At 47.6% G+C, this 17,881-nt stretch overlaps 2 protein-coding genes across 19 annotated transcripts in view; both read right to left on the bottom strand.

Moving 5' to 3' along the window:
• The window catches only part of GAD2 (glutamate decarboxylase 2), a 53,582-nt gene extending 51,593 nt beyond the window's left edge, over nucleotides 1-1,989 (bottom strand). The window contains exons 1-3 of the mRNA XM_054020747.1: nucleotides 1,817-1,989; nucleotides 1,041-1,100; nucleotides 685-834 (exon numbers count right to left, since the gene is read on the bottom strand). Of these exons, the coding sequence (XP_053876722.1) occupies nucleotides 685-834; nucleotides 1,041-1,100; nucleotides 1,817-1,892 (286 nt within the window). The 5' untranslated portion in view covers nucleotides 1,893-1,989. The remainder of the gene's footprint in view (nucleotides 1-684; nucleotides 835-1,040; nucleotides 1,101-1,816) is intronic.
• Nucleotides 1,990-6,383: 4,394 nt separating this feature from the next.
• The window catches only part of MYO3A (myosin IIIA), a 351,398-nt gene continuing 339,900 nt past the window's right edge, over nucleotides 6,384-17,881 (bottom strand). For all 18 annotated transcript variants that reach the window (XM_054020735.1, XM_054020736.1, XM_054020737.1 and 15 more), the window contains 3 exons: nucleotides 13,180-13,220; nucleotides 9,506-9,649; nucleotides 6,384-7,829 (listed from right to left, as the gene is read on the bottom strand). In XM_054020735.1, coding sequence (XP_053876710.1) covers nucleotides 7,715-7,829; nucleotides 9,506-9,649; nucleotides 13,180-13,220 — 300 coding nt within the window. In that variant the 3' untranslated portion in view covers nucleotides 6,384-7,714. The remainder of the gene's footprint in view (nucleotides 7,830-9,505; nucleotides 9,650-13,179; nucleotides 13,221-17,881) is intronic.

The raw sequence follows: 17,881 nt of genomic DNA, 5'->3' as shown, positions 1-17,881 counted from the left end.
TCCATTGACCCGATGGGTCAGGAGAAGGGAACCCTGCGGAGCTGGTGGTTCGAATGGGACCATTTCTCACTAGCACATCCCCCTTGGGGTCTGGGGTATTTACTGGACCAGGAAGACTGGCCTGTTCATTCATTAATATGGCAAGAATGTCCGGAATTAAAAATCGTGATCCCGGCTGGCTTCGTGTTTCTCAACAAAAGCTGCCGTCAGTCTTCCTCGGGCAGCGCAGTTTAGAGGCCAAGACAGTCCGAATATCTTACTGGTGTTTTAGAAAAGTTTGTCATCTAGACTATCCCGCAGTTCGGAGTGGAACAGGGAAACCCTTCTTCTGAGTGTACATCCCCTCTGCTTTAATGGCAGGGCCATTGCACAGGCAGGCCCGATTAGAACCAGCTCCGAAAAGCAATACTGGGTTTATGTGGACACATATCTATATAGATAATCCCAATTTCTGTGCTGTCCATATAGCCCCGTCCCAAACCTTCCTTCGTGCCCTCATGCTGTGCTAGAATAGCCCTGAGAATTTCTATCATTTAGCTCGTCTGTGGGTCTCCACCCCTTGTGTGTATGAGAAAGGTCTGCCCCTAGGGTTACGGTGGGCTGAGAAAGCCAAGCAGCTGAGAAGTCGGAGTAATGGCTTTCCATCCATTCCTACTTTCAAGCACACACACGCGGTACCGTTACCTGTTGAGTGTAAAAATGCATAATTAATATCCGCTTTCTGGCAGCTACAGGGCTTGTTGTTGCAGGTACAGGCCGGTGTCTTCTCCGCGGAGCCCAGGTCCTCCTTCGCCCCGGTTTCCATGGGCTTTTCTCCATCCCCATACAGCAAAGCTAACAATGACACAAAAGACGCAGCCTAAATACAACAGCTCTTAAAACACAGGGACTGGACTACAATCCCCGCCGCGATCCACTAACCCTCTCTGCCAGCACAAAAGGACTTAGAATCCCTCCAAGGTCCCTCAGGTGGCTGCGAATTCTTTCTTGCTTATTGCCCATTTTCATGCAATTTGCTACCACTGGTTTCCCTCGCTTACCGCAGAGTTTGGTTCCAATTCCTCCCGTAAACTTCTGGGCAGCCTGACACCACGCTTTTGCTGGAAGAGAAAAAGGGCTGTGTATATTATCTGGGGTGTACCATACCTTCTGTAGGGTCATCTCGGAAACGGCGTGGTTCAAGTGTCCTGGTCTTGCTCCAGGCTGGATGGGAACTGTCCCTCCTGTCTAACTTTCAGATCTCGAAGAGCAAACACATTCCGGGTAACACAGAACATAACTTTCTTAATATCCCCCAAGACAGCACAACCCTTCCCCTCCCTCTCGCCTTCCTCTCCCGCCCCAAAGAGACCCCCCCAAAGCCAGGTAAAAGCCCCCTAGGAGTAGACTCAGGTTTATGTTGGCGTCGCTCCTTCCTGCCCTGGAGAATCCTGCGGAACTGTGGTCCAGTTCTAGCTGCAGCCAAGGCTTTACGATAAAGCTGCTCTGCGACCCAGCTCTGGGTCCCGAGTCCCTTGCGAAGTCCGAGGGGAGCTGGGATGGCTGCGTTTCTCTTTGCCAGCGCTGCCCTGGGTGGTGTTTGGAGTATCCCTAGGTGATTATTTGTTGCCGCATCCGCATCCAAGTGTGCGCTCTGTTGCTGGTCAGGACGGACCGCGACGAACTGGCCAGCTGGTCTCCAGCCCGCTTGGCTGCAGGCAGGGAATGGGATGCGGGGCGCAGGTAGCGTTGGGAGCCCATCCCGGGACGGGGCTGGGAACTTTCCTGCGGCTGGTGGTGGAACTCATCCCCCACCAGGGCTGCTCCGCGCTCCTACCTGTGCCGGGGTTCTCCGCATCCCCCGATCCCTCCTCGGAGCCGAAGGACCAAAAGCCGGAGCCTGGCGTTGCCATCTGCGGAGCTGCCAACAGTGCCTAGGAGCCGGCGAGCTGCAACGAGCTATGTGGGAGGGAGAGTCCCAGCGCGGGAGTGTCCCCGTGTGCGAGTACCCCCGTGTGCAAGCGCCAGGCAGCGCGCGCCGGCGCCTAGAGAGGCAGCGGCGCCCTGGCGCTCCCCGGGGGCTCCAAGAGAGAGGGAGGCTGGAAGCAGCGGGGCTGCGGGCCGGGGAGACAGGGCTGGCCGCGGGAAGTGGGAGAGGGAGTGGGGCAGGGACGCTAGGCGCTCTCCATGGTGCCGATCCGCTCCCTCTTCAACCCCGCGCGTCTCTCGGCCAAACGGGGGGTCACCGTGGCTCTGCTTTTATCCAGCTGGAGCCCTCAGCCCGGGTACCCTGGGGCGGGGGAAGGGCGGCGTGCGCGAGTCACGACTCCCCTCGAGCCGTGGGCTGCTGCTGCCTGGGAGCTGCTTTGGCCGCGCGCTGGCTCTGGGCAGAGATCAGCTGCGGGACCGGCCCAGGGACGGGGGAGGCTGGGGTTGATGGGATGCCTTCCTGGTCCTTAGCACAGCCAAACTTGCTCCGGGAGCCGGGCACGCCTCACGCGTGCTGTGCCCAGATAGCTTCAGCGCGGAATGGGGAGAAAGACCCGGCAACTCGAGGGAGGCAGTTGAAGGCTAGAGGTTGGCACAGGGGCAAGCTGAGGAGCACAGAGGAACTGATTAGGGGGAGTCTCCGGGCTGGCGATCCCACGCATGTCTGGCCCTCGGGAGTATCTTGCCTGTCGGGACTCACATTTCATTCAAGGCCGGACGGCAGGTGACTGAGCGAACTGATGTTTTGGCGTCAGTGGGCACGGGTAGAGGGGGGCGGCGGTCTGATCTCAGCCTGGCCTCCACCGCCACCGGGAGGTTGGTGGGGGGGGGGGGGTGTGCCTAAAATCAGAGAGAACCAACCTCGGGCTATTTCTATGCCTCCCTGATTCAGTTTATTCCTTTACGTGGGGCCCAGCCCCATGCCCACAGTGTCACGGAAACGCAGCTGGAAATGCACGGCCCTTTGTGTGTGGCTCCAGAGAGTGGCTAAAATGTGAGCCGTTTCTGAGCCTGCAATACAGCGAGGCGATAGCCGGAGACAAGGGCTGCAGGATTGTTAATCAGCGGCTCTATTAGCCCAGAAATGCCATCGGTTTGCAGACCGATGTGTCTATTCATCTCCCTTTGGTGACAACCCCCAGATCAGCTGGGTAGCCGCCAGCCAAGTCAATGATCTGGAAGGTGGATCGGTCTCGCTCCAGTTCATCACACCCCGTCTGTCTCCTCGGCTCCACGCAGAGGCTGCCGGGGTAAGTCAGTTCAGACTCAGCGCACACCCGATTCTCTGGGCCCGCCCGCGGAGCACCGGCCAGAGCAAAGGCTCGCCGCCGTGCTGGGAAGCAGCACGTAGCCGGCCTTTGTGCGACGCCAAGCGAGGCGTCTAGTGGAGCGGGAGAGGCCCGGCGGGAGCCGAGTTACAGACGTGCAGCTTCTCCGGCCTGGGCCCTGCCGGTGCAGCGCAGCCGTGCATCCCCCACGCCCTCCGCCCTTCGCAGGCCTGCAGGGGGGCGCCGAGACTGGAGCCGCCCAAGTCAAAGGAGTGGCTGCCTGTCAGCGCCCAGCGAGGCGTGGGGCAAGGGAGGAGGGCTCCACACTTCCCCGTACTGCTGCTGAGCACGGAGGGAATGAAGCCAGACGTTCACTGTGGGACTTGGTTGCAAGGGCCTTTGGCTCAGGATCCCCCTGTCTAAAAGCCACATGCAAACCAGCCTTCACTGGCGTCCTGCGGGGCAAGAGGGAGCGCAAGCAAGGGTGTGTAGCCTTCATCTACCCCGGCCAGGCGCCCTCAGCCCCGCTAGGGTGGCCGCACAGCTCTTCCCTCGTCCCCCCCTTTAAAACCCGCATGTCGAAGGGGCTCCGGGAAAGCGAGCCCTGCCCGCTGGCGCGGCTGCCCCAAACAAAGCCGCGCCGGGAAGGCCATCATTGCCGCCATTCATCGCCCGCTGGAGCAGCGCCGAGCGGAGAGACGGGCCCAGGCAGCGCTGGCAAGTCCTGCGCTGTTCGGGTAAGAGGAGCAGCCCCGCTCCCGGGGTGTGTGTGTTCAGTCTGCGGTGGCCCCTGGTTTTGCAAGTGCCAGGGCCCTTCCTGTGCTCCTGGCCTGGGCGCCTTGTGAAGGAGAATGGGAGGCCAGCCTAGCGCGGAGATGGTGGCTCCCCACAGACCACGCTGGAAATCCCGCCTGGCCGCTGCGGGGCGCGGGCTGGTGGCTCTTCCTAGCGTGCTCCAGGCCTTGGTCTGCTCGAGCCCTGCGAGTTCGGTACAGCGCTGAGTGGTCTCCTGTGCGCCGCTGGCGACCGAGGGTTGCACTTGCCAGGTGTCCGGTTTTCCACCAGAAAGGCAGTTGAAAAGGGACCCTGGTGGCGGTGCTGACTGGGCAGTTAGATGTGCGGTCCCCGGGGCTAAGGCAGGCTCCCTGCCTGCCCTGGCGCTGTGGGGTTCCCGGAGCAGCGTCATATCCTCCCTCCAGCTCCTACCCCTGAGGGCAGCCTGGGGGCTCCAAACACTGCCCCGTCCCAAGTGCCAGCTCCACAGCACCCATTGGCCAGGAATTGTGGCCAATGGGAGCTGTGGGGGTGGTGCCTGCAGATGGGGCAGTGTGCAGAGTTGCCTGGCTGTGCCTCTGCTTAGGAGCCAGAGGGGGAAACATGACCCTGCTTCTGGGAGCTGCCTGAGGTAAGCATCACCCAGAGCCTGCACCCCTGACCCCCTCCTCCTGCGCCCCAACTCCCTGCCCTAGCCCTGATCCCCCTCCTGCCCTCCAAACCTCTTGGACCCAGCCTGGAGTCTCCTCCTGCACCCCAAACCCTCATTTCCCCACCCTCATCCGTCAGAGCCCTCACCCCCTCCTGCATCCCAACCCACTGCCTCAGCCTGGAGCCCTCTCCCACACCCTGAACTCCTCTTTTCTGGCCCCACCCCAGAACCCGCACACCCAGTCCAGAGCCCATACCCCCTCCTGCACCCCAACCCCCGCCTCAGGCCAGAGCCCCCTCCCGCACCCTGAACTCCTCATTTCTGGCCCCTCCCCAGAGGCTGCACCCCCAGCAGGAGCCCTCACCCCCTCCGGACACCAACCCCCTGAGCCAGCTCAGTGAAAATGAGTGAATGAGGGTGGGGAGAGCGAGTGACAGAGGGAGGGGAGATGGAGTGAGCGGGGGTGGGGCCTCAGAGAAGGGGCAGGGCCTCAGAGGAGGGGCAGGGTAGGGGGCAGGGCAAGGGTGTTCGGTTTTATGTGAGTAGAAAGTTGGCAATCTTACGCAGGGAGCCAGCCTGTGCCTGCACTGAGTGGTTAGAGATGGGCTCTAACAGACCATGCCAAGGACCCAGCTCAATAAAACCTCTGTCCCGCACAACCCAACACTTCTGTAAATCTGCGCGGTTATCATAACTTTGCGCCTTAGTGTTGACTGTCCAGGATAAGGACCGTGGCAAACTGGTACCTGTGAGACAGCGCAGAGCTCACAGCCTAGGGATGATCCGCCTTGTGGCAGCTTTTCGGGCATCTCCTTCTTTCCCCATTTCTTTCTAGGTACAGGCACTCGGGCAGTAAAAGTCCATCTTTAGGAGCGTCCTATGGAAAGCCTCTGTCACAGGCCTTCTTTTCCCTGCCCCTCTTGTCACACTAGCACCTTGCATGGCATTGCAGGTGTGAAACTGACAGCCACCAGCTGTCTCTACATGGGCAATCAACAGAGACATGCACCCTAGTTGTTTCCTGAAGTGTTCTCTAGAATCTTCTTGGGAACAGGCCGACCCGCGCTCTGTTCTGCAGGTACATCTCAGGCCCAGCCTTTTAATTCTGGCAGCATGATAGATAGTTTAAGCAACCCTCCTGTATGTAGGAGACTATGGACAGGGGAGAGGTAGGGTGAAATTGCGTTTAGTCTAATCTGCCCAACATCATGATTTTTCCATCCACAGAGCAAATCTTAGAGAGAACTGGAGTGCGAGCAGGATGGAGACGGTTCCAGGGCTAGAGGCTAAGGCTGATCCTTTGTTGATAGGCCTCCCTCACCTAATACTCAGTTCAATGGAGGGTCTTACTGCATCTTGACTTGCACCCACTCCCCTTTTAGAGTTAATGGGTGTTAATCCATGTAGCGGTGCTAACTAATAACATTCTAGGCGTTGGTCTCACTGAAATGCCTTCATCAGTTTAGAGAATAGCCTGACGGGAAAAGAAAGAATATCAGCCCTGTGGTTTCTTTCTGTGAAATAACAGATCTGCTTTGATCCCTTCCAATTTCCAGCTGATGCCCCCATGTAAGGCAATGTGGAGGAAATACCAAGCGGAGTTTCAATGTAAAGTGACTACTCTTCTCTCCTCTCCTCCTGTCTCAATCCACCCCTGCCCACACACCCGTGATTGCACCTCTGCTAGGAGTAATTCAGATGCAGCCAAGCCTGTCCCTGACTTTTGTATTGTTGTTTATTTATTTTGCCATTGTAATAATGGAGAGAGCAATTTTAAGAGGACTTTAAAAATCAAACCCAATGTTTTCTAGCACATTGTACACTGCAGCAATTTAAACATGGTTTTTAATCTTTTAACTACTGTAAAAATACGAAGCACCAATTACATGTCTATGGAAAGAGGGCTAAATTAGAGTGCCAGAAGTGTCTAAAGATAGTTTGTGCAGAGCTCTACCCTGCTGGTTTTACTCCCACCAGTAATCACTGCAATGGGACACCTGGCCTGAGTAAGGGACCAGGATTCCGCTCTTACACTGCTCAGAATATTGGCCTGGTAAAATCTGCCATTCTTGCTGGCAGCTTGGAACATGCAGCTGTTAATCACTGTCAATCACAAATGTGAATGTTCCAGTTATCTACATCCTTTCTCTAAAATAATTTCTTTAAAAATAGGAATTTGGGTGAAATTTTGAACAAAGTGGCGGCTACTTTGTACCCAATACACTTCTGGCGGAATTAAGACACAATCCACATTTTCCTAGCCACTTCTCAGTCTCTCTGAGATTAAGAGTCCCAAAAATCCAACGCAAATTTAAAATGGAGAATAAAGCAAACAAGATTTAAGAGTTCAATGTTTAGCCACAAAGCTCAGAGGTAGAAGAGAGGGTTGTGGTTATATTTCCCTGTATATAAACATTTCCAAGGTAAAGAATACACATCTATATTGTCCTTTAAACACCTTCCCTCAGTAGCTTTACTGTAGTTAAAGTCAATAAGAAAATAAATTGATATATAATATACTACCAAACAAAAATTTACATTTGTTTGTATTAAAGGGACACTTGAAACATGTAGATTTGGCCCCAAATTTAGGCATTGTAGACTTAAAACCAAAAGAAATTCTTCTTTGGAATTCTTAAAAAAATCCAGTGAAGTAATTTGTTTTAAAAAAATCGTTTTGTGCTAGTGTGCATGGGAACCTGAAAACTCAATTGACTAGGAAATGACTATAAACAAAAGAGAAACTGACTAGTCTATTTTGTATAAGACGAGAGAAATGTAAAAAGGAAAACAATATACAGGAAGTACATTTGTTTTTAAAAATTATTTCAATTTTAGTAATCTAAAATATAAAATAAGTAACATCAGCAAGATTTTTTTTAAATTTACAATTTTTAACTTGACAGTGTCCCTTTAAAACAGTGTTGGGCTGTAAACTACGTAATTCATATTCACTGTAAACCTGAAATATTAGAGCTAATACAAAAAAAAAGCACACGGTACAAAATCATAAAAAAAGATTATGCTAATAAAAGCCAAATGGCAGCAGCAGCTAAAACTGCTGGATAAGGCGCCGGCGCTGAGAGGTTTTCCGTAGCAGTTTTCTGTAGTCATAGGGATTATCTTCAGTTTTGCTCTCGTCCAGGGGGCTCTCTGCAACCCTTGACCTAGGGATTAAATGCAGAAGCGCTTTAGAAATTAAAGTCAAAACATTTACTTCAGCAAATACTGCTAATCGACTGCTTAACCTTCACCCTCAGCAAAAACAGCTGCCTTCTCCAGGCCTCTCCCCACTCTGCAGAATAGAGCCGGCATCCCAGAGCAAATACATTTTAGCAGAACAGAGGAATGCTCAAAGAAAACAAGTTTTTTAAAAAAGGGAGGAATTATTAAGTACATAGTAGAAATGTCAGGATAACAGGGAAGGCTTTGGAGGTAATTCTTGCCTATTAGACATTGGATCAGATTATCAGCTGGTGTAAATAAGGTAGCTCCATTGACATAAATGGAGCTACTCCTGTTCTATACCTGCTGAGGGTCTGTCCCACTGTTTCAGACTGGACACTGCAAAGGTCTCAGTTTAGAACCCCGCTCATGGCTTTCAGGTGGCAAATTGCATTTTTGAAAGCTGGCCTTCCATTTAGACAGCAGACCTAACTAATTGAACTGAGGTCATTCCTATGTAATGTGATTAAACATAAAACCATTGTTTGGAAAGTATATATTATTTTGAAATAAGTATTGAAATGTCTGGTGAGCTACACTTAGGGGTTCAGTTTAGAGTCCCAAATGGCAACAAACAAGTATAAGCATTCACTTTCTCTAGGACTAAATCGTACTCGCCTTACTCACACAAGAAGCCCAACTGAAGTGGCCACTGAATGTTGAACTGTAGTTGATACTTAAGTAATAAACCATGAAAAGGGGGTAAATTCTGCTCTCAGTTACACACAGGAGATCTGGAGTTACTCCAGTTACTCCAATTCCGTTACTGCAGATTAACATCAGAGCAGAGCATAATAATAAGGCATGCATTTTATGGCTTGCACCTGTTTCCACTGCATTCAGTGGCAAAAATCTCATTGATTTAAGTGAGAGCACAATCAGGCCCTAGCCTAGTTGTGCATATCTCAAAAGCATTTTGAGTGAAGAGCAAAAGGTCACATGCAATTAATGACCTGAAGAATCTATGTAGGAAGAAGGCTGATGAACCAGGTTTTCCCTTCAGGATTTTCCCTTGCTTGTCTGTCATACTGGTATCAAGCAGAGGCTGTAGGGGCATGTGTTGGTTCAGTGCAATAGGAAAAAAAAGAAGTTGTCAAGAACCAGGTTTCTCAGCTCCAAAAGTCAGGCTAAAAGTCTGGCATAGAGCCACACAATCCTAACTGAAACAGAAATTTAACTTTTAGATTTTGCTTTAGTTTGGCAAAAAGTTTGAGATCCAAAGATGTACAGCAAGGAGGTCTGTCCACCTTATCTGGAGCTGTGGAGGCAGAACAAAATTGGCAGGTTCTTCAGCAAAATGGCTGTATGGCTGAGATTGCCTTGCCAGAGTTCTGCTCCCCAAATTGTAAGCAGGCTGAAGACTGTTTGTACTGTCTTTGGACCTTATTTTGAAGAAAGGAATTTTTCAGCTAAGCATATATACATTTTTTTAATTCCTAGAATTATTATTTTACAAGATTTCGTAAAAAATAATTAATTGATTTATAGCTAGTTTGAATGCATATACTGTACTTTTGTCTTCAGTATGAAATGTACAAAAATAAGTTTGCATCCATAACTTTTTAAAGTAGGTTACACAGCATTTCTTTTGTTCCTACTATTATTTGGTATTACTTACCCTTCAGTAATAGTTAAAGATGAATCTCTGAGCTCCACTGGTGGCCTCTTTTCTCTTGTGCTAGAATTACTATCATTTGAGATGGAATCACTTGATGAAATTTCTTGGTAATAGAAATCTTCTAAATCTAGCACCTTGCCCAGACTGTAAAGGCATAAAAGTTCTAAATCACCAATTCTGTTTTGCAACATTTTCCCAGTGAAAATAAAGTAATGAATCACAACCTTCATTTTCCTTATCAGCCAATATCTGAGGACTTTTCATATGTTGACTGTGGTAGAAAATTATATAAGCACAAAAATCTGGTCCTGGAAATGTAACTAATAAAAATGCAGATGGTTATAATTTTGAACTAATAATTTAGGGTTGAATCTACCAGCAAATATATAATCACATACCAAGTACTTTGTAGAATCAGCTTTTATATCTGTGCATGCATGAGTTGTGGCTGATTTTGTTAAGATGTATCAATGTGCACCTGCATATCTCAAAGCAGTTCTGAGATTTAGAGATCTAAGGTTACTGGACAGTTTTCAGCAATGCCATTCTTAATGATATAATTAAGACTCTGTTAGTACTTCCATTATAATCACCTGTTTTCAGGGATTTATTCTCTGACCACAAAAATGTACTCTAGGACACGTTTTAATAGGCTGTGTTCAGCTAGTTCAAGAGATTCAAATTCAAGCTCTAGAATTTAGGGATATCAGTAGATTTGTGACACTCTCGAGGACTTTGGGCTTAGAAATGAATGGATTACATTGATCCATAAGTAACAAGAAGATAATCATCTGTGTATTTAACACTTTCAGATCATGGGTGACAAAGCAGAAAACTGCTAGGGAATTGGATTTTTCAGGCAATTTGCAAAGTGATACAGGGACTTCCTTTTAATGTCACCTATTTATATATCTTGCTCAAGCTATTTATTTATCTGAAAGTTATTACCCATTGGAAAGGTTTTGTAACATCCAGTATATGAAATGAGTTGCCAACCTCAGTACACATCCTAGTGCCAGGAAGGTATTATTGAGCACTCTTCTTGCCAGTCTCAGCAGGTAGACAAAGGATTGAATGGACCTAGAGAGTAATTTCTCCAGGTCAAAAGTGTATCATGTTATTGGGATGATATGGAAAAAATGCATGGCTTCTTCACAGGCTATTCTTATGCTGTGTACAGAGGTCTTTAGTTTCTAGAGCTGTCAGTCCATCCTCTAGCAAGCCCAAGAATTCTCTTTAAATAAGTTAATATTTAAGAAATGGAAATTTCGTGTAGAGAATATGAGAAGGGACTACAATATTTTGAAGCAGGTCGAAACTTACAGCAGCTAGCAGAATGGGACGCTGTTACTGAAAGGGGCCTCAGATACTACTGTAATATAAATAATAATAACAAATAGTATATCAGTGTATTGTTGGAGATTGTACATATGAGAGAGAGCACAAACATTCTTTGCATGCATTGCTTCAGGATGCCTAAGGAAACACACTATTTGAAAACCACAAAGTTTAAAATGACTAGGAAAAAAAAGTCCTAAGGGTGACTTGAAAGACACTGGGCAGTATTCTTCTTTCACACCTAGTGTAAATCAGAAGTAATTCCATTGAATCCAGTAGCAATAGTGGTATAAAACTGGTATAAGTGAGAAGAATTTCAGGTCCAATGAGTGAATTTCTTGTCCAGACATAAACTGGTCAAACAACTCACCAGAAGAGGAGCTGACTGGGAGAAACCCTATATTTGGAAATTTCCCAAGATCCAACTGGCACCACAAGCAGATCTGTGATCTAGAGTTGACAGTGTCATGTGGGGACACAGACATAAATTAAACCAGAAATGCATAATGGGGCCATTGAGTGAAGAGCTCAGCCTCAAAATACAAAAACTAAACTTACTGCTACACCAAATGGTTCATCCAACATGCAATGTAACTAGTGGCTGAAATACAGCTGAATGCAAGACTGAGCTTAAGCATGTGGTTGCATTTTATTGATTGTAAAGGTGTATGCAGTTCCTGCATGCTACCTTGTGGCTCAGTGTGGCACTGCAGGTGTGCACCACCTTAGTTTCCCCAGTGGAGCAGCAATAGATTCACTTTAACTGCCCAGCCAAGAAGAAACCAACACATATTAACACAATACCATGTCCCCTTTTTAATCAGACTTCAGGACAGGAACCATTGTAACAAACAGTTCATCAGGACTGTAGGTCAAGGCTCCCAAGCCGACAGTCTATGCCCAAGTCTGTGAGTCAGTTTAGGCTTGTCTCATAGTGCCTCAGAGAGTAACTACTACCCCACTGCAGCCTGCTTGGCTTCTATTCCCTCTCTCTCCCATGCTCCACTTCCTGTTCCTGTTTATATGGGTCAGCCCCCAGGGGGACAGGGCCTCCTTGATTATCCCCAGGCTGCAAGCTGTAGCCTCCAGCCTGACTCTTAAAGGGGAGTACCCTTTTTTACCATACATTCTCTCAAATATATATTTGCTGGTTTAGATGTATTCTATATGAAGTTTGCATCCTGCAGCTTCAGCTGCAGATTGATGTTTCCAATCATGCGGGGTATTGAGTGTCTCGTGCAAGGTGTTGTGTCCCCATTTCCCACTGCCTTCAATGAGAGCTGAGGGCATTCAGCATCACACAGGACTGAGCCTTATGATAGGCCACCGCCACCATTCTACTATATATCAAATAAAGGAACAGCTAAGGCCAGGTCTGCACTATAGACTTCTGCTGACAGAGGTACTTCGGTCTGGGGTGTGAAGAGATATGATCCCTGAGTCTGACCAGCAGAAGCCCTTATTTTAATTTTCTGGTAGAGCTTGTTTGCCTTACGGTGGGTGGTTTTACTATACCAGTACAAAGCACAGCTTTGATGGTATAGCTGTGTCCACCCTAGGACTGCTTTGCCAGTATAGTCTACCAGTATTCCGATACTGGTGAAGTGCTCCTAGCATAGAAGTAGCCTAAGAAGCATATTCAGGAGTGCATGGTCACAGGGAAGCAGCACAAAAAGCATTAAGTACAGGTCCATATATGGGGCAAAGCTGTGGGTTTAATCTTTGCCAGAAGCTATGTGCTGAATATTTGCCAGAACCATAGAGAGATCTGCATATATATAGCTCCAAGAAAATATATGCTTGTGGATATCCACCAAAGCATTTCAATTACATAGTGAGAAAAGCTTTACTATTGAATTGGCAGTGGGCATTTTGGTTTTCTTACTTCTTATGAATATATAAACTATTTCTGTTTGTGGTTTTTATATTTCCAAGTGGTTGTTTCTCAGAAGGGGAGCACCATCCTTCCTTGGATTTTTGCTAATGAAGTGACTGGTTGCTCACCTGTTTTGAACTGGAATTTTAAGTACCCTCATTTATTTATTTGATTTAGAATGGTCTTTGTGCTGGACTGTGTCTTCGTTTATTATTATGCTTGTATTGCCATTGCAAAAGACTCACGTACAAGTAAAAACATTTGACCAAATTCTATAATGTATTTTGTTCTTTACAGTGGTATAATTTTACCTTGCAAATCGTACCTCTCTGTGTACCATCAAATAACTATATCCTTTTCTTAACTTTTGGTTTTACTTTGTTGACAGTGCAGCTTAACACTGTTTCTGGAGCATTATAACAATTATCATGGGATAAGTAAATAAAGAAGAAAAAATTACCTGTTTTTTCTTGGTTTCCGTTTTTCTTCTTGGATTGATTTCTAAGAAAACATCAAGTAATTTTAAAAAAATTGCATCACTTTTTTTTAACCCTGGAGCGTTTTTACGCAAAGGTCCAATACATGGGCATGTTAAATATGAGACTTTTCTATAATTCTTACTAAGAAAAATATGAAGAACATAATTTGTCAAGCAAAAAAAAAAGTATGTGCTGTAGCAATTTTTAGTAATCTTTGTGCTTGTTTATCTGTATAAGAAAATGCTGCTAGTACTGGTAACTATACTGTACACAAATAAAAGAAACTAATCAGAAGAAGGAGGGGAATATCAAACTTCCAAATCCTATATCTGCTTTAATAAAATTGACAAACACTGTCCAATTTAGGCAGACTTTTATATATGCTATGCCAGTTTATATGGATATTAGCTATTCACTGTGAGGAGGCCCAAACTCATTCTCAACAAATGGTTTTACAAAAGGCAGCTCATGCCAGCCCAACCTGATTTCTTTCTTTAAGAAAATAACTCGGGATTTTTTAGACAAAGGAAATGCAGTAGATCTAATCAACCTGGATTTCAGTAAGGCATTTGACACAGTTCCACATGGGAAATTATTAGTTCAACTGGAGAAGATGGGGATAAGGTGGATAAGGAACTGGTTAAAGGGGAGACTACAACAGGTCATACTGAAAGGTGAACTTACAGGCTGGGGGGAGGTTACTAATGGGGTTCCTCAGGGATCGGTCTTGGGGGGACCAGTCTTATTTAACATTTTCATTAATGACAGTGGCACATAAAGTCGGACTGTGCCAGTAAAATTTGCGGATGACATAAAGTTGGGAGATAATGCATATAAGGAGGAGGTCCAGAATATCATACAAAAAGATCTGGATGACCTTGAAAACTGGAATCATAGAAATGGGATGAAATTTAATAGTGCAAGTTCATGAACTTAGGGACTAACAACAAGAACTTTTGCTGCAAGCTGGGGACATATCTATTGGAAGGGACAGAGGAGGAGGAAGACCTGGGTGTATTGGTTGATCACAGGATGACTATGAGCTGCCAATGTGATGAAGCCGTGAAAGAGGCTAATGTAGGGTTACCATATTTCAGCAAGCAAAAAAGAGGACGGGAGGAGCCCCGCCCTAGCCCCGCCTCTGCCCCTCCCACTTCCCGCCCCCTCAGAATCCCCAACCCTCCCCCCGTTCCTTGTCCCCTGACTGCCCCCTCCTGGGACCCCTGCCCCTAACTGCCCCCCAGGACTCCACCCCCTACCTAAGCCTCCCTGCCTCTTGTCCCCTGACTGCCCCAACCCTTATCCACACCCCCACCCCCAGACAGACCCCTGGGACTCCCACGCCCCATCCAACCACTCTCCACCCCCTGACAGCCCCCCCCCAGAACTCCCAACCCATCTAAACCCCTCTGCTCCCTGTCCCCTGACTGCTCCAATCCCTCTCCCCACCCCTGCCCCCTGACAGCTCCCCCCCAGAACTCCCAACCCCCCACCCCCCTGCTCCTTGTCCCCTGACTGCCCCCTCCTGGGACCCCTGCTCCTAACTGCCCTCCAGAACCCCACCCCCTACCTAAGCCTCCCTGTACCTTGTCCCCTAACTGCCCCCTCCTAAGACCCCCCCAACTGCCCCCCCAGGACCCTACCCCCTACCTGTACCTTGACTGCCCAAAACCTTCTCCACCCCTCCCCAAAAAGCCCCCCCCAAACTCCTGACCCCTCCCCCGTCTCTTGACTGCCCCCTCCAGAACCTCCCTGCCCCTTCTCCTGCCCCCTGGCCCCCTTACCCCACCGCTCAGAACATGGTGTTGGGCTCTGTGCGGAGCCGGACACGTGCTCCCCAGCACAACACACAACCCAGTCCCTGCCCCTGCACAGTGCTGCCGGAGCGGGGCACTGGGCTGCAGGGGAGGAGGAGCTGCCGAGGCCCGATGCAAACGGCCCGGCAGGCCGGCCGGCTCAGAATGCAGGGAGGGAGGGAAGGGGGGAGGAGGAGCTCTACAGCTGCTCCAGAGTCCAGCCCGGCAAGCTGCAGGGGGAAGGGCTCTGGCTGCCAGAGCCCCATGCGAGAGGCTGACTTTCCTGCAGCCCTCCCAGCCGCGCCTCGCTCTGCATGGAGGGGAAATCCCGGACATTTTGAGTGATTTACAAATTCCCCCCCAGACGCTATTTTTAACACAAAAAGGAGGACATGTCTGGGTAAATCCGGACGAATGGTAACCCTAGCTAATGTAGTCCAAGGTCCATCAGGTGAGGTATTTCAGTAGAGATAAAGACATGTTATTACCATTATACAAGGCACTGGTGAAACCTCATCTTGACTACTGTGTGCAGTTCTGGTCTCCCGCATTTAAGAAAGATAAATTTAAAGTGGAACAGATGCAGAGAATGGCTACTAGGAGGAAAACCTATGTCATGATAGAAGACTTAAGGAGTTTGGCTTGTTTAGCCTAACCAAAAGAAGGCTGAGGGGAGATATGATTGCTCTCTATAAATACATCAGAGGGATGAATACCAGGGAGGGAGAGGTGTTATTTAAGCTAAGCATAGAAGTGGACACAAGAACAAAGGGATATAAACTGGCTATCAAGAAGTTTAGGTTTGAAATTAGATAAAGGTTTCTAACAATCAGAGGAGTGAAGTTCTGGAACAGCCTTCCAAGGGAAGCAGTGGGGACAAAAATCCAAAATGACTTCAAGACAGAGCTTGATAAGTTTATGGAGGGAATCGTATGATGAGACTGTATGATGAGATGGCATGTGGCCCATGTGACTGCTACTATCAAATATCCCCAATGGCCAGAGATGGGACACTAGCTGGGGAGGGCTCTGAGTTACTACAGAGAATTCTTTCCCAGGTGTCTGGCTGGTGGGTCTTGCCCAGATGTTCAGGGACCAACTGACCACCATATTTGGGGTCAGGAAGGAATTTTGCCCCAGTTCAGATTGGCAGAGACCCTCAGGTTTTTTCGCCTTCCTCTGCACCTTGGAGATGGACCACTTCCAGGTTTTAACTAGAGTAAATGGTGGATTCTTTGTAACCTGAAGTCTTTAAATCATGATTTGAGAACTTCAGTAATTCAGCCAGAGGTTATGGGTCTACTAAAGAAGTGGGTAGGCGAGGTTCTGTGGCCTGCAATGTGCAGGAGATCAGACTAGGTGATCACGATTGTCCTGTCAGGCCTTGAAGTCCGAGTCTAAATTCAATGGGAGTTTTGTCACTGGCTTTACAGAAAAAACTGGACTGGGTCCATATATTATAAGCAGTGTACTCTGCTGAAATATGTTACCATTGGGATACATACCCTCCAAAGAGACAGAGGAGTGAGAGTTATTTGAGAATGTGAATAATTTCTAATCTATAATAGATTTCTCTCTTTTCAGAGAAAGCAATGCTATGCCGCAGCATTTAGAACAGCATGACTGTTCAAAAGTAATATATTTTAAAGTTTAGAATGGACCTAATTTTGATCTTTCTTATACTGATATAAATCAATAGTAATTCCATGAAAGCTAGCGAATTACACTGGTTTAAAACCAGTGTGAAAAGAAAATCAGGATCCTTTCCTATAACCATCATATTTAGGGTACTGCAACTGATATAGCATAGATCAGTGGTGGGCAACCTGCAGCCCGTCAGGGTAATCCGCTGGCAGACCGCGAGACAGTTTGTTTACATTGACCGTCCACAGGCACGGCCGCCCGCAGCTCCCAGTGGCTGCGGTTCACCGTTCCTGGCCAATGGGAGCTGTGGGAAGCGGATTACCTTGACGGGCTGTGTGTGGCCCACATGCCCCAGGTTGCCCACCACTGGCATAGATTCTTGAGTTCATAACTAAGTACAAAAAGATAGCTCTCCTTTTAATGTGATAGGATGACTATAAATAAATATAGCTATTGTCCCCTTACTAGCATTGTAAAAATCAATAGGCCATATTCTGCCCTCATTTACACCGGTGCAACACTCTGCACTTCTGTGGGGTTGCATGGAGATAAGTGAAGGCGGAATGTGGCTTGTTAATTAATTAATACTGAGAACACTGTGTGAGATATGTACCAGTTCGTGTTGTTGTCCCCACTTTTACAGATGGGGACTGTGAGGCGGAGTGAGTCAGAGCAAAATTTTCAAGGACATCCACCAATATTGTAGGGAGAGCTGGTTGGAAATCATTTTCAATATTTCAATTATTTTTGTCCCAAGTTGAGAGGAAAAGCCCAAATTTCAAAATTTTTGCAGAACAAAATTATGGAAGAAAAAATGTTTGCTCGCGTTGAAAGGTTTCATTCTCATATATTCAAAATGTTTCATTTAGATTTCAATCCTTTTTATTTTATATAGAAAACAAGTAAGTACACCTCTACCTTGATATAACGCTGTCCTCAGGAGCCAAAAAATCTTACCGCGTTATAGGTGAAACCACGTTATATCAAACTTGCTTTGATCCACTGGAGTGCACAGCCCCACCCCGCTGGAGCACTGCTTTACCGCGTTATATCCAAATTCGTGTTATATCGGGTCACGTTATATTGGGGTAGAGGTGTATATTTTGAAATGAAAAGTTGTTTCAAAACAAAACAATTAAAACTTTTCATTCCAAACATGTCTAAATGGGACATTTTCTAAACGTTTTCCCCCAATTATTTAAAATGAAATGTCATCAAAATGATAATGTGAAAAAATTTGGTT

The sequence above is a fragment of the Malaclemys terrapin genome, chromosome 2, assembly GCF_027887155.1.
Source record: "Malaclemys terrapin pileata isolate rMalTer1 chromosome 2, rMalTer1.hap1, whole genome shotgun sequence".
Taxonomy (NCBI): domain Eukaryota; kingdom Metazoa; phylum Chordata; order Testudines; family Emydidae; genus Malaclemys; species Malaclemys terrapin.
The sequence above is the reverse complement of the archived record's forward strand: the minus strand, read 5'-3'. Positions and strand labels throughout refer to the sequence as shown.